Raw genomic sequence first — 24,669 nt, 5'->3', positions numbered from 1 at the left:
GTCAAACGGTTAAGAAGTTACAGCAGGTTATTGCAAAAACAATTGAACGCCCCACACCATCTTTGTTTTTGAAATAAGTGAGTTTTTGTTTTTACGAAAATGATAGATAAACTGGTTCTCATTAAACATGTTTTAGTTTATTATGCAAAATTTAAAGAAAATGCAGTTTTAAAATTTAAGATAGCAGTTACGCGCTCTGGTGGCCATTTTTAGAAAAGGAAATATTTTCCAACGATTCTTCATAACCGATTTACCCAATAATTTTTTTCCCCCTAAGTAATACCACGAATGGTTCCCGAGATATGGCCGAGGGACAGTCTTATTGCGTCACCCGGTACTCTACAAGAAATTTACTGTAATGTTCCTGGGCTGCATTTCAGAGAATTTAAAAATTAAATAGCGATCATAAGCTGATTATTGCAATATTTACGTTTGTTACAAAATGACCCATAAATTTTTTTTGGTATTCATTATTTTTACCGAAAATATGTGTTGTGCATACGCAGTAATGGTTTTTGTGTTATTGTCTATATCGCAAAGTAAAAGTAAAAAAAAGTAACTAAATCCCTTTGTTATTTCCAATTTTATTAGGAATGATTTAATTATTTTGTTTCCGGTGTTGTTTATATTGTGAATATCCATGGTAACCAAATCAATACACTACCATCATGGCCGAGGAAACAAAATTTATAATTACCGAATTAAATAAATTGCTAAATAGAGAATATAATTTATCATCATTTGAGAGTTTATCTAAGGATGAGCTTTTGAGTATTGTGTGTGATGTGTTAGTTGTTTTGGACGTAATACCAAAAGGTGAATACGACAGTAATAGTGCAGTATCCATAATTTTTGACGCTTTACAAAATATAAAATATTCACCTCCCGATGATGTGGACCCCGAGGAGTTTTTAAATGGTATCTCGCTGGGAAATAAATCGATAATTCGTATTATTGTGCATTGGCTATTATCTAAACCGGAACAAGTGCGAAAAAGAGCCTACCTCTCGAAATATGTTGAGAAAATCGAATGCCCTCCGGAGATATTGGATGATGTGGAAGTGGGCGTATTATATGCACAGTACGAAAGTTTAATTGAAGAATTTTGGAAGGTTTACAATGAAAATAAAAAAGAAGAAAAGCTTGCAGTGGAAGCGGAAGAATTGCAGCATGACATATCGAAAATGGAAGAAGATTCTTTAAAATTGCATCAGCGGATTGAACAGCAAATGCGAAAAATAGAAAACATCCCTCACAAGGAAGGTCTAATCGCTATGGTTCGTTCGTATCGCAACGAGGTCAACGAACAAAATAAATTAGAACAACAAATCTTGGAGCAACAAAATCTCGAAGTTCAGATGGAAAATGAATTAAAGGAATTGAAAGAAATCCTCCTTCATAAACAAACACGTCACGGGAACAAAGTAGAATTGGTGCAATTAATTGCAGACGAAGTAAATACAAACAATATAATCGCAGATCAGCTGGCGGACGAGTTAAAGCATGTCAAGCAAGAAATGGACTTGTGCGAATCGCTGATACGAGGCCCCGAACCTAGTGAAGCTAATATAAATGATTTAACTGCAGAGTTGGCGAAACTGAATGACGAAGTTCAAAACTTAATTGAAAATAAAATGTCTACAATAGATGTCAGTTCAGATAATCAACTGGTCGCTTTTCGTAATCAAGCTACGATCATCGCTAATAAGAAACAAGAAGTCTCAAAGTCGGTTATGGAATTAAAAAGTAAAATGAATTCGATTCAAGACGAAATTGTTGAAAAGGAAGATTTATTAAAAACACTTATTGGAGGGCCTCTTCTTCAAGGGGATAACTTAAAAAAGTATGTCTCAAAGCTTCGCGCACAAAACATTCTCTACAAAGAATATAAAGGTCAACTAAGCGCTTTAACTACAGAAATCGGCATACTAAACCGAACCGTTGATATTTTAAAATCCACCGATCCTTCATTTGACGAACTGCTAAAGGGGGAGAGCGTCAATCACGAAGCGCACTTCGCAAAAACATCGGCAGACACTAACGATTTGAAGGAGGAATTTAAAAGTATCTCCGAAGAATCGGATCGCGTAAGAGCAGAAACTGCCCAACTTCGAGAGGAACTCAAAGTCTGTATGGCGGACTTGGAACCGATCCTGAACGAATACAATCAGTATAAGGAAAACTTCGAAGAAGTTACGAAAATGTCGTCAAATCAGTTAAAGCAAATCAACGAGGAGATATCTACTCTGGAAGAGGAAATTAAAACGCAAGAAGAAAAGTGGAAATCGATGCAAAGGGAAAATCAGCGAAAAGAGGAACTGCTCGTTCGATTAAGTGAAGATATTATAAATTCTGGAGACGTTCTTAATACGCAACCGAGCCAAGTTAGTATCTTGGAAGGCAAGTTGGAGCAGCAAGTAAAAATCAAGAATATGTTGGCCGATGAATTAAGTAATTTGGAACTGCAAAAGGTGAGACATTGATATTTAGATGGCGGTAAAATTAATTAGTTACTTTCAGGTGGAAAGTCGTGAAATGCTCGTAAGGTTGGATGAAATTATTATGCTGTTGAAAGCCAAATTGAAGTACTCTTCAGCTTAATAGGTTTTTATTTCATTGTATAGGAGTGTAATAACGTTGATTGTTGATATCTTGTTATTTTGATATGTAGAATACAATATTGAATTAAATCGCTAACATTCTGTTGGTTAAGAAGATAAAGATAGTGGTGAATTTGAATTACAGTAGAACCTCACTAATCGGAATATGTCAACATATGCTTATACTGCACGGTTTTTGAATTTTTTTTAAAACAACAAATCTACTCCTTCACCTTCCTGTATCAGTTTTCTAAATAGTTGATAATATGTATTATGTCTGTGAAGGTAACTGCAATCACTTGTAAATATGAATGTTTTTATATGCAAATCTTTCATTTCAGAGGTTTGTTTAGGCCTCATTGTATGAGATCTTGATATAAAAAATGGGTGCCCCCAGCTTATGGCAATGGCTTATACAAAAGTTACCACAGATTAAAAAATTACTAATAAAAACCAAAATATTCTATTGAAAATAACACGACGTGGGCTGTCATACACAATTTAAAACAATATACTGATCTATGCAGATTGTCAAAATCACAAAAAGGAGTACAGTACCAATCCAAATATTTATATAACTGCCTTCCTGATATAAGGGTATTAGATTACCCCATATTTAAGAGACGCATAAAAAAATGTTTTCTATGTAGTGCATTTTATTCTTTTAACGAGTTTGTGACTAGTGGTAGATTATGTAACTAGTTAGCGTTTTTACGGCATTTTTACTGTTTTTACCTGTCTGTTATACACAGTGTCTATTTTTCACGTGCCACTATGGGGATCTCACTTATCTTAAGAGATAGAAAGTTGCCAATTTTCGTGCTGAATAAGAATCTGAAAAGAAATTTGAAATATCTTCAATAGTTTTGAAGATATCGAAAATTTCTGATTTTCGTTTTTAATTTTTTTATGATAAACTAATCTAATCGTAATAGACATTTCTAATTAACGCATTATTCGGACACTTTTTAATGGAGATTTCAAATATGGCATCCTGTTTTTAATAACTTTCAAGATGACGGAGAAACACGTGGCAACTTTAGTTTTTCTTATGGGCACACATTTTGAGATTACGTCTTTTTTTCTCTTTACAACGATGTATCACACATGGTGGTTCAGTATCACATTTTTCCTAAAAATACAATTTTTAGTTTTTTGAGAAGAGTGCTTTGGAAAAACAAAACGTTCTTTTGACACCCTGTACTATGCAATGTGTTACAACTAAAGTAGGCGTTCTTGGGAATTTTTGTAGTTATCATAACTGTGTTGGTTAACAAATATTAAGCTTTTTTCTCAGGATTACCATGGTCTAATTTTAATTAGAAACACAGTTTCACAGTGTGTCCAATATTTAATATCAAAAATTGAATGTTTAATACCAGATATAAAAAAATTTGCGGTGAATAGCACAGATACCACGCGCACCACTTTACATGCGCGATTCTGCCCTTTTATTGCTACGTGTACGAAATTGGGTTCCAATTGGTTCAGCCGTTTAGTCACAAATTAGAGTACAGACAGACAGACAGACCAACCAACATCATCAACATTTTGTGTGATCGGATTCCTGGTGCCTTAAAAGGTGTATTTCCATAAAAAAACTACCACAATACAATACCTCCCTTACCAACGTGCGGGTGGTAAAAATACATGATAAGCGCCCTTTGTAAATTTACATGTAGAAATTTGATCAGCCTTGACATTCATTATATCTTGGAAATGTCAATAAAGCGCCTAGAAGAATGAAAAAGTGAATGAATATTTTCTTTTATTTTTAGCATGTCCCAGAGGAACTTCACGAAATGAGCAAAAGGTTTGCAGCATGGAAGGAGCGCAAAGATCAAGAGAGAGGTGGTCGAGGAGGGGGTCGATTCGGTGGAAATCGCGATTTTGGAGGAAATCGTGATTTTGGTGGAAATCGCGATTTTGGTGGGAATCGAGACTTTGGAGGCAATCGCGGTTTTGGTGGTGGAAATCGCGATTTTGGATACGGAGGCGGCGGCGGCGGTGGTGGTGGTAGGTTTGGAGGAGGTGGCGGTAGAAAATGGTAAATTAGGAAACCCAAGAGTAAACTTTTTCCTTAATTTTAGTCCATATCTCTCTTCTTAAACGATCTGTGTTATAACAGTATTTATCTACTTAACTTATTTTTATGTGGAATATCTCTGCTAATGTACATTTTGAATTTTGAGATATTTCACATCTCCTTCCAGTTAGATGATAAAATTGTGAATGTCATCGTTTATTAAACGAATTATAATCTCTTTTCTATAAAATTAGTAACGTTTCAATACATTATGAATTACTTGATTTTGTTTAGATGAACAACATGTAAAATTTTCAGTTTTATAAAGGAATTTGCTCCAATGATTTTTTATTTATTTGCAGGGCGAAATAAACATATTACTTTTAGTTTGTTCTGTAAATCTAGCATAGCGGCTATACCTACCTACATACATTTTGATCACGGTTCAAGTTTAAAAATGTAATAGACAGCATTGTGCCTACGCCAAGGTCTGTGTTAGGCCGCTAAACGTCTCCGCTGGTGGAAAAGCCCTGAGAACCATGGGGACCCGCTGCCGGTGGCTTCGAATAGCAACCGGTAAGCCCCATACTGCTGCTTGGTTTCTGGATTCACATTATGCCACTGCAGCGGCGGTGCTTCTTGCTCTTTTATGTATTTTTTTTATCAGTTGGCAGTAGAGTATTGCCAAGGGAATGTGTTGTTTAGCATATTAACAAATGTGAAAAACATAAAAAGTTAGGAGGTATGCTCGGAGGTATGTATACGTTTATTGTACGCACTAATACTACTCTATTGTACTCGTACATGTTTTGTCCATCAGAAAATCAGTTAGGTCTGGGGGCTCTCCTATCTTGCTCTAATACATTGGCGGAAAATTTTGAATTGAATTTAATGGACGTCTGATAGTGTAGTTGGTGTGTCGGAGACAGGTTAGGCAGATAGGCAGTTTGGCGTATCAAATCTAAGGAGTACAGTGACATGGATAAAAAGGGGCAGGCGCATATGAGCGTTTAAAGGAAAATTTCAAAGAAATTGATGCAACGGCAAACAGAGAAACAGTAAAAAAAAATTGTTTGAGACGTTCCAATCTTTTATTTTTCTTAACAAGACAGCGTGCACAAATTGACAAAAAGTGTAGTACCTCCATGACGATGTGCGAAATACACAGATATCTCTGACCCGCGTGAACGCTCTACAATTGCAATGTTTTCATTTAGTCTTAAAACTGCATGTACAAAATTTATTACGGCACGAACTATTTATTGCTCCAGCGTCGAAATTGGAACTACTGATTTTCTTTTTGCTTATACAGGATGTCTTAAATTGAGTAGGATAATATAGCTATCTTTGTTATTATTATACTTACAGATTCGGTTAAATTGGCAAAGTTGTGTAGTTTTTAATGCTAATCGATATTCCGATGTGATATGTTGAAAAAAATAAAAGTTGCAAGATTCGATGGTATAAATTCAATGGACATAGAAAAAAATTCAAAATGGCGGTTTTCGAGTATTGACATCACCTTTCGTATTTTAAATGGACGCCGTATTGGATTTTTAGATCACTCGATAGATAAAAAAATTACAAAACCAGTGATACTAAACACTTGGTATTTCATCTGGGAACCAACTTTGCATTTTTGCCTTGAAGTTTACAATGTATTTCTTACGGCAGTAATTCCATGGCTGATTGTGATTGAAACCAAATTCGTTCGTTTATTGTATCACATGGTCACCATCAATACGGCCATGGAATTATTGCCATAAGAAATACATTGTAAACTTCAAGGCAAAAATGCAAGGTTCATTGGTGGTGATCCGAGTGGTCTCGAGTCTTCTCGCTTCACGCCGTACTTCCATGAAAGATTGCGTCACATCCGCCTTCGTTCTTTATCGCCGATGACTAATTTTTCATGGCGCCTCGATGTCTATTGGCATTTTTGGATATTCGCTACAAGTAAAACAGGGACACCTCCCCCCCACTGTTGACCCTGGGACACCTTGTCCCCCCCGCTGACGTCATCCAAGGGCATGGCCTTGGGTTTTTCCCAAGGTCATGGTCTTGGGTTTTCCCAATGGTGTGGCCTTGGACTTTCACTTCGGGGTTTTCCCCAATGACGTGGCCTTTGACTTTGACCGTGGGTTTTTCCCCCGAAGCCGTGGCTTTGTGATTTTCCATGGGCTCGGATTTTGGACTGAAGATGCAGTTTTGGATTCAGGAGTGAGATCAGGGTCTTGGATTCTGGATCATAGGTGTGGTTTTGGCAAATTGTACATTTCAAGCAGGCGAGCAAGCAGAGCAGATCAAAAAGCTTGGGTACTTACAGATAAAAAATTTTCTAGTTCTTGTTTGAAGATCCTTATTCACAAACACTTGAATTGTGAAACATAAAAGGCACTTCACCTCACCACACATGCCTTTTATCCTTCACCAAACTTAACATCCTTACACTCCCATGTGTGTATATATTTACCTGTCTAACACACGCAAAGAAGGCCCTTCCAACCCTTCTTAAAAACAGTGATAAATGTCATTACAATGTACGGACTAAAAACAACCTTGTCGAAGACTACTATCGGCCGGTAAAAGGACGAGACATTAACTATTACATGAAAAAATGTTACAATGCTCTTCCTGACTACATCAGGGATCTGGAAGAACAACAATTCAGAAAAACAATCAGAGTGTTCCTTGGTGCGAAAGCATTCTATAGCATCAATGAGTACTTGAACTACAAGTTTGATGGCTCCGAACAATAAAGTGGCAATTGTGCTTCCCTATACTGTGACGTGTGGAAATACTTTCTGTATAAACACCACCAATAAATATTATTATTATTATTATGTTTCACAATTCTACAGACATAACGTCCAACTTCAACATTCTTCATTACATTTTTCATGGTTCGTTTTTTAATTATACTGACATATCGCCTGATGATGGACGAAGAACGTCCGAAATCGATAGCGACCAACTAACTAATATTTCAATAAAAATTAGTGTAATACAATTTCGGCAACTAATGTTGAATTCTTTCTGGGGCAAACTTGGCCAACGAGACAATTTACCCAAATCCAGCATTGTATGTGAGCCAAAGGACTTTTTCAAATTGTTTACAGATCCTTTGGTTCAGGTACAATCCATTATACACGTTAACCCATAGCCGCGTACACGACAGCTCATGCACGTTTAGAGCTATATAGTTATTTGGAGAGGTTGGGTCGTCGCGTACAGCATAATATTTATGACAAAACCTGGTGAGTGAAATCCTCCTTGTGGAGATTTCCTAGGCGAGATAACTGACGAGCTGGAGGCGTACGGCGAAGGAAATTATATAACAGAATTTGTTAGTGCGGGACCGAAAAACTATAGCTATAGAGTGTTTTCAACCAGTGATCAGACAATTAAAACAGTGTGTAAGGTGAAGGGTATTACGTTAAACTATAAGAACTCGCGTACCATAAACTTTGAAGTGATGAAGAATATGGTGCTTAGTAATAGTAAAGACTCGATTTATGTATATAACGATAGTGCTACAGTACTAAACAACCTTACCCAACGTGTTTAGGTGCTTGTAGCACATTGTCAGATGACAGAAGTTGTATGAAATTTTGAATACGTCATATAATGATAAATACAGCAATGTTTAGAAATATTTTCTTTTTTTTTATTACAGTGGTATATAGTCTACACATGATGTTAGAATTACGAGAATTCAAACTTTAACTATACCATGAGCTCTTGTTGATCAATGATTGTTGACTATAGCGCATTTGGTTTACCACATAGTGAGTATCTTTTATTTCCTGACTGGCATCGTCATCACTATATATGGGCAATACATCCCCACTTTCTTTCTACAAAGTAGTAGTTAACTAATAAATACAACATACCTTGTATGTAAACCTACCCCACTAGCACTGGGCACGCATGTATTGAAAACAACTGTATTCACACATTTGTAACATCCTGATTCATGTTCAGCAGATTCCTTAAAGCAACATGCGCTACAAATGGAGACTAGAACTGCTAATGGATACGCCAAGAAGAAGACTGTATTCAGGAAGAACTCCGTTTTCCTTTAGAGAAAATAATAAAAATGAGCTACTTCATTTTGTAATTGTACCCATATAATATACACACTTAGGTAATGCTCGAACAGTACGTTGTCCAGTTTCTGGATGCACTGGCCAACCGGTCTGATCATACACGACAGGAATATGAGCCAGTTCACCTTCTTGGTAACTGTCAATTGGGCGTGGCAAATCTATTAATGCCCCTAAACTCCACATACCTACCGGAGCACAACAACATAATCCTAATATTCCTTTAATGATACCTGAAAGTATGCAAGTGTGTTACTGCCAAGGCAGCCCAAAAGCCTTTGAGAATGGCAAAATTAAATTCATCTCATTACAGTTCTCAACTTTCTCTGATTTTCTTACTAGAGTACCTACGCTTATAATACATGTACTACTCTTTCGATTTGAGAAATCTAAATAAAAGCTCTTGAAAAATCATGAATTACACTAATAGTTTAAGAGTTTTTGGGTTTTTGAAATCTATCTCAAGCGTTCCAGACAGGCACGCACAGTAAATAGGATAGGCGCACTTCGGCGTGCCGACATTGCGATTAAAAAAACACTTTTGGCGTCATTCCTCAAGAGTTACGCGTATTTTATCAGTGACTCATAAGGTGGATAAAATGAAACAAATTTATCAGTCTCCATGTTTGAGCCTGTGCAGTTCAAATTTCAGAATTGTTACGATCAAAATTAAAACTACAGACGTTTACTAAATGTTAATGTCTTTTCTTTGCCTCTTCTGCAACATATAAAATCACAATGTACCTATTGTTGCTTACCTAAAATGATCAAACACATCAACGCAGACAAAAGCATTAATTTACCCAATAAAGAAGAAGATATTTTGAGAGATGACTTATCTGGCACTGGACAATTTTTAGTCTCTTCTCTCTCATTTCTTTGAAAGGATAAAAGTGAAGAATTACTGTCCTGGGCCATGATAACTAAATAAAGAAAAAAATATAACTTTTTCCACATATTTATAACGTTAAAAAATTGAAAGGTGTCAAGTTGACAAAAACAATAAATAAAAATCATAATCACTAAATGCGTATAATTTGAGCAACAACACTATCCGATAGACTACCAGATGACACTTGTGGGGCTACTTCCATTCTGCAAAACGTCCCTCCAACATAACCTTTTGTGATTCTTTCGGGATTGATCACCACACATCCATTGATGTACTAAGAATAAAACATGTTAATGTATTTTACTAAAACGTGATACTTACTTTAATGAAATAGCGAAGGCTTGATGGCACAATCAGTATATTGGGAATAAAATTGATTCCAGCGTGTTGTTCCAGTAACTCATAATCAATAAAAACGTCTTCATTTGGAGGATACAAAGGATAAAAACTTTGTTGGCATAAAAGATGTGAAGCTAAGCGACTGATACGATCACCTCCCTGCGTTCCATATGAACACTCCTGCTTGCTCAGATGAAGTAGTATATCGGTAGACGTCGCTCCCAAAGTTAAGCCTTCTATATTCAGTATACTAGGATCACCTACACACTGAAGGTTGGGGTATGTCTTGCGAAGTTTGTAAGGCGGCGTCGGGAAAACCACATGATGATGGGCATCTTTCGCCGAAGGCACTAACACAACCTTAATGTTTAACCTGATATAAACAAAAAAGTTGATTACGAAGCTATAATATAACATTTTTTTTACCCTTCTAATGGTGACATAACATTTTGTATTAATGCTTCAAAGAATGTATCGTATAACTCCATCATTGTTATGTCCGCTACATTTTCTTGCGAAGCATCCACGAATGGTCCAATCAAAATCAAAACGTGAGGAATGTGATTCGTGACATACTTTACTAATTCTTGTAATGGTGCGTAGGATAAATTACTAGAAACAGTGAAAGGCCCTACAGCAACCACTATATGAAGGGACCCTGAAACAGAATAAAATAATCATAAATACTGATTCAGTATAAAAAAGTTCCAAAACATTATTTTCTCAGCAAAAAACAATACCAATGTTCCGTAATATATATATTTTTTAAACTGGGTATTTGAGGACGTTTGAACATAAAAATAACGAATCACTAGGTACCTACTCTAATATTCACAGATATTGCAGAGACATCAATGTTTGATATCTAAAGAATGAGTTGGAATTTCTTTTTACTTTCCAAAAACTCCCAGATTATTTCCAAATTTCATCAAGATCACCACTCACCAGCGTTTATGGGTGTACCATCTGAAGGTAGGAATTTTGTACACAAAGTATTTAGTTTGTTACATTCATTTCATTGAATAATTTAAAGATATGAGACTTATATTAAAAGTTTTTGCGAAATTCTAGACCCTTTATTCAGTAAGCTTTAGATAATCAAAATTATTTTTGCATAAAAATAACAAATGAACATGTTTCTGACGCACAAATTCGGGACAACTTTTATTTCAACCATTTTCCGGTAGAATCAATATTTACAGACATATAATTATAGAATATCCCATAGCTAAGAAATAAAAGCACAGTTCCCTTGCTTGTTTTTGACACAATGCGCTAAAGTGGAGACGCTTAGGTGAAAGTGAATACAGTGAGAGATGTAAAATTGCGGCTCAGTGTATCGCACTTGCATTAGTACAGTCTTATGGTGCTTTCTTACTAAAATCATGTATGCGCGCATTTCTTTCAAAACGTAGGCCAACCCCAAAATAAATTGTTAAAGACTCCGCGATAGCATACATCTTGAATCGTTTAAGAATTATAAGCTTTCAATGGCTTTACAGACGTGAAAATAACACACTCACTGAATTAAATGCTTATTATTCATAAGCGATTGAAGATAGGCACATGCCTTCGCGGTTTTCTGTATGAAATCTCAGTTAACTGATCTATGGTTGAACTATCGTAATACGATTGATCTTAAGGCTGGACAGTAGACGTGTTCCGTTGCTTGATTTCGTTCCACGATATCTGAATTCTAGGTGAAGATGAAGAAGGGGTCGAATATTCCTGTGAAAGGTGAATGCTTCAGCTGACAATAACGCCGGGGTTTACTAAAATGTTTTAAAATAATCTTTTTTTTTAAGGTAACGTCGAGGGCTGTTAGGTTGTCACATTTTGGAAAAGAAAAAAGGAAATAAATTTTCCTGGCGTTATTGCCTAGATATTAAGTTTACGAACTTTGGAAATTGTTCCAACTTCATTTATAGATAAGTGATCTTGGAAAAACAACTTAAAAGTTTTCCTTAAAAGCGCGAAAAGATAGATTCCGGCGCGCCGCTTGGTTTATACAGATAGAAAATGTGCATTATTGGTCTAAGTTTATGTTTCTGCCATAAATCACAAATTAATATTATAAATGGCCAAATTTAGCGATTGACAATAGGCAACTTTACACACTCAATTCTGTATGTACTGTCCAGCCTTAATGTTGTTATATAGAGGTACCTTAAACCACCTCGACACGTTATTTTACTTAAATTATTTAATATTGGCGCGCGTGATTATTGCTCGATTTTAAAACGTTGTGTTACCATCAACTGTCTAACATCTAACTAATTACTTAATTGAAATTGAAGCAACATTTTTACGTGGACTGTTAGATGTTATCCGAGGGGTAAACCGCGATGGGAAATCAGTGTACACGTTTGAGGAAATCTATGGGAAATCATAGGAATTCCGGAGGAACTCCTAGGAAAGCTAAGAATTCCAAGGAATTCCATGTGTATTCAGGAGGAATTCCAAGGAAATCACAGGAACTCCGAGGAAATCAAGGGAACTCTAAAGAAATCAAAGGAACTCGTGCTGCATTTTATTATTTAATTTGGTCTTAACTAATTTTTTTATTTGTTTATGGTATTTTTCTCATTTAATAATGAGTTTTTCTCATTGCAAATAGGTCTATTAAAATATAAAATAGTGTTTCGTCTAAGGTCGTGTCTTTATCCGTCCGTCCGTCCGTCCGTCCGCTAACTTTGCGACGCTACTAGTTCTTTATCTTAAGAGCTATTGTTCTACTTTTTTCGCTATTTGGTTCGTTATGGTGTCGAGTCTTGTACCAAGGAAGGAATTTTTTCTGTACCGCTTACAAAAAAAGTTATTGTAAAAAAAACAAAAAACCGTTTTTTACATGTTCCATAATTTTACACTTTTGCCGTTTATTAACGATCCTAGAGATCGTTTATAATTTTGCATTGCTATCTGTCGCCTGCCGGTTGGTCTCTCCGTCTGTTCCTTTGTCTGTCTGTCCATCTATCTGTCCGTGTGAACGATAACTTTGTTTAGAAATGTTCGATCGCTTTTACATCTCCGTTAGTTATGAACTGAATTGCATGAAATTCAATATGGGCATAGATTTAGCCATATAATACGCAATGCCAAAAGTTGAATCGAATCGATTCAAAATTCACAGTGCCCTTTTCGCATCTCGACCATTTATAAACCGAATTGCAAACTTTTTTACTTATAAAAGTATTTGAATGAAATTTGATACATAGGCACTTGGAATAAAGGAAAATCAAACGCCAATTTCAAAATTTGGTTTTGCGCATGCGCAGTGCCAACTTTTTTATTTATGGAAGAATTTAAACGAAATTTGATACATAGGCACTTGGGATAAAGGAAAATCAAACGCCAATTTCAAAATTTGGTTTTGCGCATGCGCAGTGCCAACTTTTTTATTTATGGAAGAATTTAAACGAAATGTGATACATAGGCACTTGGAATAAAGGAAAATCTAGCGCCAGTTTCAAAATTTTATTTTGCGCATGCGCAGTGCCAACTTTTTTATCTATGGAACTATTTAAGTGAAATTTGATACTTAGGCGCTTGGAACAAAGGAAAATCTAACATTAGTTTTAAAATTTAGGTTTGCGCATGCGCAGTTCCAACTTTCTTATTTAGAAAAGCATTGAAATGAAATTCTTCTCATAAACTGAAATTGAAGTAGCACGTCAACAATGGATTGCCCATGTGCAACGCTATCTTTCATATTTGTGGCCGGATTTTTACGATTTTAACAGAAGTTGCATCTTACAAATGGGAAATGAATGCAAGTGGAAATGCGCTTTATGTAAATCGTTTACGATTACTTTTTAATTTGACACTTGACACTTTTATATTTTTTTTATGGTTTACCTCGGGTTTTACTTACCAGGAAATTGTTAAATCAACGGAATAACAATGAAATAATTAAAAAACTTTAAAAAATCAGAGGAACTCACAGGAACTCCAAAAGAAAATCGAGGGAACTCCAAGGAAATCAGAGGTATTTCGTGGAAGTTGGAGGAACTCGGAGGAAATCAGGGAAACTCCGAAGAAATCAAATGAACTCTGAAGAACTCGAAGGAACTCAGAGGAAATCTAATATTTATAGGAAATCAGTGTACAAAATTTGGGTTGCGGTTTACCCCTCGATGTTATCTTAATTCAGAAAAAAACGATTGTTAAAAATTGAAACAGTTAATTGAAGGTCAGGCAAGTGTTTTTTTAGCGCATTTTTGCAAAAATTTTTTTGTAAAAAGTAGCTTTTAATCTCACTTTGGCTGGCTGGCTGGCTGGCTGGCTGGCTGGCTGGCTGGCTGGCTGGCTGGCAGCAAATGTGGGCGCGTAGAAGAACTCTTGTAGAAAGGCAACGGGTGTACGTGTATCTACAGGGCCGTGAAATTTGTCAACCTTAGGGACATGGCTACATGATGTGGGGTTGGCGACATCTGGGCGTCATCCTCGAGCGTAGTATACTAACGGGAAGGTTTTTCAGTTTTTTCCTATCTTCTACTACAGTTTTGGTCCGATTCTTTTGAAATTGGTGTCGTCGGAAAGATGTTGTAAACGCGCACAACTCCTGCGTGGCGGAATTTTGTTTTTTGTCATAGGGGCGAAATTAACGACCTTTTGCGAGGCGGCGCGCGCGTCTTCGAGAAGTAGTCAGGCGCCTTTTACCTTCCGTTGCGAACTCACGCGGTTTAACGTTTCGTGAATCTCGAATCGCTGTCTCTCTTTCTCGTGTCGCCAATAGAAGTGAATTGCGAGTGAACGGGACGTCGGAAGTGGGTACCGTAAAAGAGAATGTGGTAGCCCCCGACACGATCTTCCTGATGGCGGAGTCAAATCTTCAAACACGAATTGCGGGTAAACGGGACGTCGGAAAGGGGTACCGTCAAAGGGAATGTGGTAGCCCCCGACACGATCTTCCTGATGGTGGAGTCAAATCTTCAAACGCGAATTGCGGGTGAACGGGACGTCGGAAGTGGGTACCGTAAAAGGGAATGTGGTAGCCCGCGACACGATCTCTCTGATGGTGGAGTCAAATCTTCAAACGCGAATTGCGGGTGAACGGGACGTCGGAAGGGGGTACCGTAAAGGGAATGTGGTAGCCCGCGACACGATCTCACTGATGGTGGAGTCAAATCTTCAATCGCGAATTGCGGGTGAACGGGACGTCGGAAGGGGGTACCGTCAACGGGAATGTGGTAGCCCCCGACACGATCTTCCTGATGGTGGAGTCAAATCTTCAAACGCGAATTGCCGGTGAACGGGACGTCGGAAGGGGGTACCGTCAAAGGAAATGTGGTAGCCCCCGACACGATCTTCCTGATGGTGGAGTCAAATCTTCAAACGCGAATTGCGGGTGAACGGGACGTCGGAGGTGGGTACCGTAAAAGGGAATGTGGTAGCCCGCGACACGATCTCACTGATGGTGGAGTCAAATCTTCAAACGCGAATTGCTGGTGAACGGGACGTCGGAAGGAGGTACTGTCAAAGGGAATGTGGTAGCCCCCGACACGATCTTCCTGATGGTGGAGTCAAATCTTCAAACGCGAATTGCGGGTGAACGGGACGTCGGAAGTGGATACCGTAAAAGGGAATGTGGTAGCCCGCGACACGATCTCACTGATGGTGGAGTCAAATCTTCAATCGCGAATTGCGGGTGAACGGGACGTCGGAAGGGGGTACCGTCAAGGGAAATGTGGTAGCCCCCGACACGATCTTCCTGATGTGGGAGTCAAATCTTAAACGCGAAATTGCGGGTGAAGCGGGACGGTCGGAAGGGGTACCGTCAAAGGAAATGTTGGTAGCCCCCGACAGCGATTTTCCTGATGGTGGAGTCAAATCTCAAACGCGGAATTGCTGTGACGGGAACGTCGGAGGAGGTACCGTCAAAGGAAATTTGGTAGCCCCCGACACGATCTTCCTGATGGTGGAGTCAAATCTTCAAACGCGAATTGCGGGTGAACGGGACGTCGGAAGGGGGTACCGTCAAAGGAAATGTAGTAGCCCCCGACACGATTTTCACTGATGGTGGAGTCAAATCTTCAATCGCGAATTGCGGGTGAACGGGACGTCGGAAGAGGGTACCGTCAAAGGGAATGTGGTAGCCCCCGACACGATCTTCCTGATGGTGGAGTCAAATCTTCAAACGCGAATTGCGGGTGAACGGGACGTCGGAAGGGGGTACCGTAAAAGGGAATGTGGTAGCCCGCGACACGATCTCACTGATGGTGGAGTCAAATCTTCAATCGCGAATTGCGGGTGAACGGGCCGTCGGAAGGGGGTACCGTCAAAGGAAATGTGGTAGCCCCCGACACGATCTTCCTGATGGTGGAGTCAAATCTTCAAACGCGAATTGCGGGTGAACCGGACGTCGGAAGTGGGTACCGTCAAAGGGAATGTGGTAGCCCCCGACACGATCTTCCTGATGGTGGAGTCAAATCTTCAAACGCGAATTGCGGGTGAACGGGCCGTCGGAAGGAGGTACCGTCAAAGGGAATGTGGTAGCCCCCGACACGATCTTCCTGATGGTGGAGTCAAATCTTCAAACGCGAATGGCGGGTGAACGGGACGTCGGAAGTGGGTACCGTAAAAGGGAATGTGGTAGCCCGCGACACGATCTCACTGATGGTGGAGTCAAATCTTCAAACGCGAATTGCGGGTGAACGGGACGTCGGAAGGAGGTACCGTCAAAGGGAATGTGTTAGCCCCCGACACGATCTTCCTGATGGTGGAGTCAAATCTTCAAACGCGAATTGCGGGTGAACCGAACGTCGGAAGTGGGTACCGTCAAAGGGAATGTGGTAGCCCCGACACGATCTTCCTGATGGTGGAGTCAAATCTTTAAAAGCGAATTGCGGGTGCACGAGGAAAGTGGGAAGCGGTTAGTGAATGTAGTAGCCTTCGACAAGATCTGTTATTGACGGTTGAATCGAAAGTGGCTAATAGAATACTGATCTGCCACACAAAAATGCGCTGAAGTCCCTTCGATCTCAAACGAGGACTTTGATAATTTTTTCTCATAATATACGAATTAGTTCATTTTCAGAGGTGTATCTCTCATTATTTTATAATTTGGCAATAAATCCAATTACCATAATCACTAGGAAGACAAAAAGCAGATTCAAACGTTATTCAAGTCGAAATCAATATCAGTTTATGACAACTGCCATTAATTTGTTTGTAAAATGTATTTCGCTATGGGCAAAGTATTTACAGCGGAAATAGTTACTCTACTATAGGCGTGGCGTGGGCAACTCGCGGCCCGCCGATAAGTTTTGTCCGGCCCGCTAACATAATTCATAGTTAATACTTCATAGGGCCCACAAGTTACATTTAAAATTTTAATTAATTAATTAATATGATTCCAAGACGTTTGAATTCTTGTTTCAGAGATATCGCCAGGTATTTTCCAGAATTTTCCTCGCAATATATACTGGGTGGGGTAATACGACGACACGTTTTTGGGATTAAGCTCAATATGGGGATTTATTATCCACGTTTGGTAAATTTTGTATGCAAAATCGTGTCAATATTCAGGAGTAATTATATTGTTTTTTTTAATGATTTTTACGAAAGCAAAAAATAGATCAAGACTAAAAAGAAATGTTGATTTCTTTAAACGTACTTTTTATTTCGATTTTCAAGTGTGGCCCGTGGCGCATATGAAAAATTTTATTTTGGCCCCTTGGAAAAAAAGGTTGCCCACGCATGCTCTAGTAGGTACTCGATATTTGCTTTCCGTGCATTTTTATGGGCGTCCATTCCACCTGTTACAAAACCTATTTCAATTCTTTAGTAACCTGTGTCTTCAATGCACACTTACTCACTTACTCCGGCCGATGTGGAGTTACTTTAGCATTGGATAACGAAATTTTTCACTCAACGCTATTAGGTTCCACAAGTGTTTTAACGATCGGGAATTCTATAACTACAAGAAACTGTCCCAAATACCGGGTCATATAATTTTGACCACCTTGAAATCGATCACTGCGCGCAGTCACAATTCCTTATTCGTCAACTGAATATAATTCAATTTTCCAGCTTTTTTCGGCATAAACAACTAAGTTTGAATTAAAATATAACTTTGGCACATACTGAAAACATTCAATAAACAATATTACTTATTTAAAAAAATCTCATGCCTCCGGTGAGGATTGAACTCACGACCCCTGGTTTACAAGACCAGTGCTCTGCCACTGAGCTACAGAGGCTGTGTTGGGCAGGCTACAATAATGTACAGGAAAGGGTGGTATGATTCCACAATTTATTATATTTATGATAATTATTAATATGTAAGATACATTTATTCTTACGGTTGTGATTAATATAATTCCATATTTGTGTAACTAGAATATATTTATGCTAATGAAATTGACAGAGACGTCGCTAGTGATGGGACTAAAAGGGGTCGCATTCACTGAATTGAAAATATCCCATAAATGAATAATGTAAATGTGAAAAACACCAGAAGGAAGAGCGGTTACAAATAGTAAATAATTAAATTTGCTTTCTCTAGGAGTTTATCCACAGGTAAAAGAATATAGTGCAGGGGAGAGACCCGCGAAATCGTTCAAAAAATTTTTTCGGAGTAGAAAGAATTTAGACCCACACCATTTTGTTTAGAAATGTTTGAACCTTCAGAATCTCGCTTTACGACATTTTCCCGTGGTCCTGACAAAAGTTATAGGCCGCTAAAGTTGAACTTTACTCATTTTCGGGCGCGCGACTAGACCACCGAAAGTATTTATTTTCTCAGCAACTAAGCGATATACATCAATAATTCCTTTTGTAAAATGAAAGTACATTTATAGCAGAATCTAAAGCATTCAATGTACCTACCTACCTTGTTATGCACAGTTTTTAGAAAAATGACCGTCAACTTCCAAAATTCCTGTAGCAGATGAAAAGTCCGCACTTTGAACTCTCATAACGCATCGCTCCTTGTTGCGCGAACGCTGCTGCCTATTCTTCCCTCTACGTCACACTCGCGACTCTCGACTCGGCGAGGTCGGTAGGTTTTTACTTAAATGACCGTAACTTTTTTATTATGAAAAATTCACGGTAATGTTATAGAAAATAAAATAATCACAATGCTTTGGAGCATCGAATGAGATATAAATATTGGAAATCGATGTCGTGAAATAAAAAGTTATGAGAGTTCAAAGTGCGCACTTTTCATCTGCTACACGAATTTTGGAAGTTGACGGTCATTTTTCTAAAAACTGTGCATAACAAGGTAGGTAAATATGAATGCTTTAGATTCTGCTATAAATAAATACTTTCGGTGGTCTAGTCGCGCGCGCGAAAATGAGTAAATTTCAACTTTAGCGGCCTATAACTTTTGTCAGGACCACGGGAAAATGTCGTAAAGCGAGATTCTGAAGGTTCAAACATTTCTGAACAAAATGGTGTGGGTCCCAATTCTTTCTACTCTGAAAAAAAAAACTACCTCAAATAAGCGAGTTAGCGCCGGCTCTCCGCTGCACTAATAGGTACTTACAATGCTTAAATTGGAACAACTTTCCTTTGATAAACTGTTTCCAGATACACCAAAAGTCCAAATTGTTTATCGCTTGGGGCTGCGTCTCCAAAAATCTCGAAATGTGTCTCCTCCAAAATGCTTTTCTCAGAAAACCATGGCATGAAGGTATTATGCCACCGGCTGACCTTTTACTTTTTTGGATATGCTCTTTTTGGAAATATTTAACTATTGTAAAAACGTTTGACACTCTTTAAATACAAAATTAATGTGATTAGTTTATATTAAAAAAACAACACAACTAAAAATATTAAACTGTCTTGATACTTTCTGAATGTATCTTTAACAATATCAAAATTCCTACCAACGCAGTTGTAACGAAATTGCGAGTTGTTAGTACAACAAGAAATTTTTTAAGTCCATTCACTTTGAATGATTAAAGATTTAATTTCGTCCTTCTAATTTAACGCTGTTGTTCGTATTTGCAAAAACATCCTCTATTTTACAATTCAACCTTATTTAGCGTCACACAATTTTTATTTTGTACGGTGAAAACTTCCACTATTCTTCGTATTTATCGTAACAATTTCTAATTCTTAAATTATCCCTTGTATTTGGATTTTGACCACCAAAACATTAACTCGCGCCCTGACTCGCGCTAACGTAACACAACCAAAAATAAAAAAAATATAATCAAATAAAATGCGTTTATGGACTCCGTTCCATGCGCACTCTTATGAAATAAACGCGTCCACTTTTTCGCTGCGGTGTCTTACCTACGAAATTTCTAGCTGCAATTTATACTCTATACTATAGGATGTAAGGCTAATTATTATCTACCCCCCTCCCACCCCTCCCTATCAAAAGCGCACACAAAAAACGTAGGTATAAGTATAATTAATGCCAAGTCAAGGCTAGGCACTTTTCCTTCAAATACATTCCAGCTTAGGTACCACGCAACGTATTCCGTAGAAACAGCATTGTCAATTTGTCATATGTTCTGTACGTCATTTTATATCGTGCTTCGCGGCCCATTTGAAATATGAATGATAAATGAAATTAGAATCTCGTCATCATCATCATCATCATCATCTGTTTTACTTTATCTATCCTTGCGTTGCGGTTAAAGAGCGACTATTCAAACCTATTAAAATGTCAATTTAACTCTGCTATCAAATAAAATCTTAAATTCCATTTTACAGATCCCTTAAACAGGAACGATCCAGAAGAATGCTGCCATCGGCCACAACACCTGAAGCATCCATACTGTAATGAAATTCCAATTCCAGATGATGACTATTTCTATCGTCTATTCAATGTCAAGTGTCTCGATTTTGTACGCGCTTTTCCTGCACCAAGACCAGGATGTAGATTAGGTACTTAAAAATGATCTAATGCATTTACAAAATAAAAATGCGCCTAATAGGTTCCAGAGTGCCTTTTAACACCTTAACTGGAGTGCTCGACGGTAATACTGTGTACGGTGTCACGGAAAAGTTTGCAAGGTGCGTTATTATATGTTAATTGCCCCATTAATAATTAGCATTATTAGAAAATTGCGCTCAGGATACGGAGGTCAATTAAGAATGAATCCAGTGTTTTCTCAGTATGGGCTTAAGGATTTGTTGCCACTGAAATTAGATGTTCCGGATGAAGGATGTACTCGTCCAAACAAATCAATGTTTTGCTTTGAAGCTGGCGAAATACGTGTCAACGAACAACTTGTATTGACATGCATGCACACACTAATGGCACGCGAGCATAACAGGATCGCTAACGCATTGGCAGAAGTTAATCCTCATTGGGACGATGAAACTCTTTTCCAGGTAATAATGATGGTTTGTAATAAAAATGTATGCCTAATTATTACTGAAAACAGGAAGCGCGTCGCATTAACATTGCTGAAATTCAGCATGTAACATACAACGAGTTTCTGCCAATACTATTGGGAAAAGATGTGATGCAAAAATTCGGGCTTTTATTACAAAAAGAAGGTTACTGGGATGGTTACGATAGCACTGTCAACCCAAATGTTATCGACGCATTTGCTTCTGCTGCTTTCCGTTTTGGCCATTCGCTTCTACCAACTGCCGTTGAACGTTGGAGTAAAGCTCATAAATTCATAGGTACGTTTGAGCATCAACTCCACATAAAATGTATAGGTATACTTAAAAATCATTTCAGCTTCAAAGAGGTTATCGGACTTAATTAGAAGACCTCACGATCTTTATCGGGCTGGAGTATTAGACGAATACTTTATGGGTTTAATGAATCAAGTGGCTCAAGCTATGGATGACTCGATTACTCAAGAGGTTACTAATCATCTCTTCAAGAAAGTAGGCGCGCGATTTGGCATGGACTTGGTAAGCTTCAATATGCAACGTGGAAGAGAATTTGGTATACCCGGATACATGGAATTTAGAAAATTCTGTGGATTGGCTGATACACACAACTTTGAGGGATTACTTGGCACTATGCCTAACGAAACTGTCCATAAATACAGCACAATATTTGAGTAAGATTTTCGAGATCTGAACTCGCCATCTAAACGTGATCTTTAGGCATCCGAATGATGTAGATCTTTGGTCAGGGGGCGTGTCAGAACGTCCTCTTCCAGGTAGTATGTTGGGGCCGACATTTGCCTGCGTTATTGCCACGCAGTTTAGTTATGCGAGACGGGGAGATCGATTCTGGTGGGTATTATTACCAAATGGTGGCATCTTTGAGTAATATTTCATGTGTAGGTACGAATTGCCACATCAACCCTCGTCGTTTACACCAGAACAATTACAAGAAATTAGAAAGACACGCTTAGCAAGGCTAATTTGTGATAATACAGACTTAATTGACACAATCCAGTTATATCCCATGGTTTTACCGGATCACGAAATGTAAGTTTCTTCACTCTTTAATCAGCCTAAACTTCGAAATACGTTGCTTTTGTAGAAATCCACGTGTGCCTTGTCGAAGCGGGATCATTCCAAGCATTGACTTCAGCAAATGGGCTGATTATAGTGGAGCTGCCAATAATTTGTACACGAATAATTTTGCATATGATCACATAGTAGGAAAGTAGAAATACTTGTAAACTTTATTAGGTATAAATTGTACAGATGCCATTAATTTAACTTTAAAGATGCTTCTAAAATTCCTTTTAAAACACGAAATTAGCCCATGGTATAATAAAATTACTATAGAATTTGTACTTAATCAATTCTCTCTCTTGTCTAATTTAAAAAATTAATTATGTATTTTTTTAATGTGTATTTATTAAGAAACTTGTAGATATGTATAGTTACACCGACACCCCTACTTAGAATTAACTTAAATCGGAGTAATCATCTAATGTATTTATTTATTTCCAAATTTATATATTTCAATATTGGTTTAAGCATATAGAAGACAACATAATATACCTACTATGTTATACCATTGAATAACGAAATAATTTTTCATTCAACGGATATACATTTATGTTGTCTGTGGTTTAAGTGAAGTCTGATTAGTGTTTTGATATATGTAATTGCAAAATTTCGAACGTCCTCTGATTTAAACTTACTATATACAAGGTTTGCACATCACGAGTTCTCGATAGTTACCTATACACCTGTACACTAGAACTCGATCTCGCAGTGTAAACACCATAAACACCCTGTGTGGTACTTTATTGTATATATAAGATACCTACCTGTGTAAAATGTTGTAATTAATACTCCTCCATACAGAGTCTGATATTCATTATACAAAATAAATTTTTATATATCACTTTTTGCAGTTTTGTGGTTAGGTACCTATAGCGGTGTTTTGGGCAATAATATAACCCCTCTCCCTCCAATTGTATCAATGCTTCTTAAATGGTAAATTTTTGCAGAATAAAAAACAATTGTATTAGCACAGATATTCTTGACGTATATCTGTGGTATTATACCGGTATTAGTATCGACGCTTTGATGCGAATAACAGCATTTTCCTTGTCCCCCCGAACCGAGTAAAGGCATAAAAGCATTTGATGGATACAAAGATTCACAAAATAGCTACGAAATCAAATGTAATTTACCACATCTCGATATCTGAAAAATTGGAGAGTATAGTCATTGAATTTATAACTATCAGAAGCGCGGATCCCATATAACAGTTTGTGACCATGTGCCAACTGGCCGCCGCTAGGAGCAGTTCGATCGTTTGAAAGTCCGTGAGCGATCGAAAGTGGAGCGTTACATTGACATTAGATGGCAGCATTACAAACCATTTATTTTGACCATTCGAATATTTTCCTTTTTAATCGTCAGATGTCAGGAACTCCGGATGTTTTTTTGTGTTATCATTGGAATGGTTTTATAAATAGGATTGGAATGTTCTAAAAATAGATCCCTTAAGAAGCATTGCGTAAATTTGTAATGTAAATAATAATACATTTAGACGAACAAAGCTTGCAGTCCTTGTCCTTGAAGGAATGCAATTTCATACATTCTATTCACAGGCAGTAAAATAGGCAGGTTCCACATTTTTACTGAAAGCGGGAGATTAATTGTTATTAAAAAACGATCAAAAAAAATTTTAAGGCAAAATATTGTCCGTTACAAGCAGGCAGCTACATCATTTCCACATTCACATTTGATAACTAAATTTCGCGAATCAGCTTTTTTTATAACCATGCAGCATTGTGCACAAATAAATCGGTCTCAGTTTACGTGAATTCGTATACCTACTAGAGCTGAGCGATAAATGAAATTGTTATCGATTTATCGATAAGTCTGTTCAGTCTGATAATTATCGATTAATCATTAATTGATAACTATCGATAATTATCGACAATTATCGATAAATCGTAAGGCTAATTTTCGATAATGATCGATAACGTTTGATAATTATCGATAACTTTTTATAATTATCGATAACTTTTGAAAATAATTAATAATGATTGTTAGCTGCTGATAATAATCGATTATTATTGCCACGAAAATTGTCTATCTCTGATATTTATCGATTAATAAATAAGTAGCGGAAATTATCAAGAGAAAACTATCGACACTTTTTCATAAATCTCATCGATATATATTCTCAATCGATATATTACATCATCCATGCGTACACTCGCTAACATTTTTGTTTTTTTGGTATTGATATTGCGAAAGATAATTTAAATAAAACAGGATCTTTTGATGCTCAAGTTGTCTGAAATCAAAGGTGATCAAGTGGACGATAATCCTCAAAAATGAGTACAGCAGTAGGTTGTG

The 24,669-nt window shown here is 37.6% G+C and overlaps 5 protein-coding genes and 1 non-coding gene across 7 annotated transcripts in view; 2 read left to right on the top strand and 4 right to left on the bottom strand.

Moving 5' to 3' along the window:
• The first annotated feature begins 266 nt into the window (after positions 1-266).
• Positions 267-2,740, top strand: LOC116158808 (intraflagellar transport protein 81 homolog). Its single transcript, XM_031471654.1, has 2 exons — positions 267-2,471; positions 2,521-2,740. Exons 1-2 carry the CDS (start codon positions 669-671, stop codon positions 2,599-2,601), a joined length of 1,884 nt encoding a protein of 627 aa, XP_031327514.1. The 5' UTR covers positions 267-668; the 3' UTR covers positions 2,602-2,740.
• Positions 2,741-7,452: 4,712 nt separating this feature from the next.
• LOC116158836 lies at positions 7,453-9,717 on the bottom strand. Of its 2 annotated transcripts, none has more exons than XM_031471683.1 (4): positions 9,491-9,717; positions 8,770-8,965; positions 8,537-8,705; positions 7,453-8,483 (listed from the first exon to the last, which is right to left on the bottom strand). In XM_031471683.1, exons 1-4 carry the CDS (start codon positions 9,687-9,689, stop codon positions 8,349-8,351), a joined length of 699 nt encoding a protein of 232 aa, XP_031327543.1. In that variant the 5' UTR covers positions 9,690-9,717; the 3' UTR covers positions 7,453-8,348. The 2 variants fall into 2 exon arrangements, with proteins under 2 accessions (XP_031327543.1, XP_031327544.1); XM_031471684.1 differs by having other exon boundaries at positions 8,770-8,953; positions 9,536-9,717.
• LOC116164071 (DNA polymerase alpha subunit B-like) lies at positions 9,675-17,699 on the bottom strand. Its single transcript, XM_031478201.1, has 5 exons — positions 17,678-17,699; positions 14,221-14,274; positions 10,390-10,621; positions 9,946-10,336; positions 9,675-9,898 (listed from the first exon to the last, which is right to left on the bottom strand). The coding sequence occupies exons 1-5, from the start codon at positions 17,697-17,699 to the stop codon at positions 9,755-9,757; spliced, it is 843 nt and encodes a 280-aa protein (XP_031334061.1). The 3' UTR covers positions 9,675-9,754.
• A 393-nt stretch (positions 17,700-18,092) lies between these two features.
• On the bottom strand, positions 18,093-18,164 carry Trnat-ugu. Its single transcript has one exon. It is a non-coding gene; the product is annotated as a tRNA-Thr (tRNA).
• Positions 18,165-20,412: 2,248 nt separating this feature from the next.
• Positions 20,413-23,165, top strand: LOC116158816 (chorion peroxidase-like). The gene is made up of 9 exons (XM_031471661.1): positions 20,413-20,434; positions 20,635-20,808; positions 20,859-20,937; positions 20,985-21,258; positions 21,312-21,558; positions 21,617-21,947; positions 21,994-22,125; positions 22,177-22,323; positions 22,379-23,165. Exons 1-9 carry the CDS (start codon positions 20,428-20,430, stop codon positions 22,506-22,508), a joined length of 1,521 nt encoding a protein of 506 aa, XP_031327521.1. The 5' UTR covers positions 20,413-20,427; the 3' UTR covers positions 22,509-23,165.
• Positions 23,166-23,485: 320 nt separating this feature from the next.
• Positions 23,486-24,669, bottom strand: part of LOC116164063 (adenosine deaminase 2-like) — a 2,625-nt gene continuing 1,441 nt past the window's right edge. Inside the window, exon 2 of the mRNA XM_031478193.1 lies at positions 23,486-23,502. Coding sequence (XP_031334053.1) covers positions 23,486-23,502 — 17 coding nt within the window. The remainder of the gene's footprint in view (positions 23,503-24,669) is intronic.

Source organism: Photinus pyralis, unplaced genomic scaffold, assembly GCF_008802855.1.
Source record: "Photinus pyralis isolate 1611_PpyrPB1 unplaced genomic scaffold, Ppyr1.3 Ppyr1.4_LG1, whole genome shotgun sequence".
Taxonomy (NCBI): Eukaryota; Metazoa; Arthropoda; class Insecta; order Coleoptera; family Lampyridae; genus Photinus; species Photinus pyralis.
Note: the sequence above shows the minus strand (reverse complement) of the source record. Positions and strands in the feature narration are given on the sequence as shown.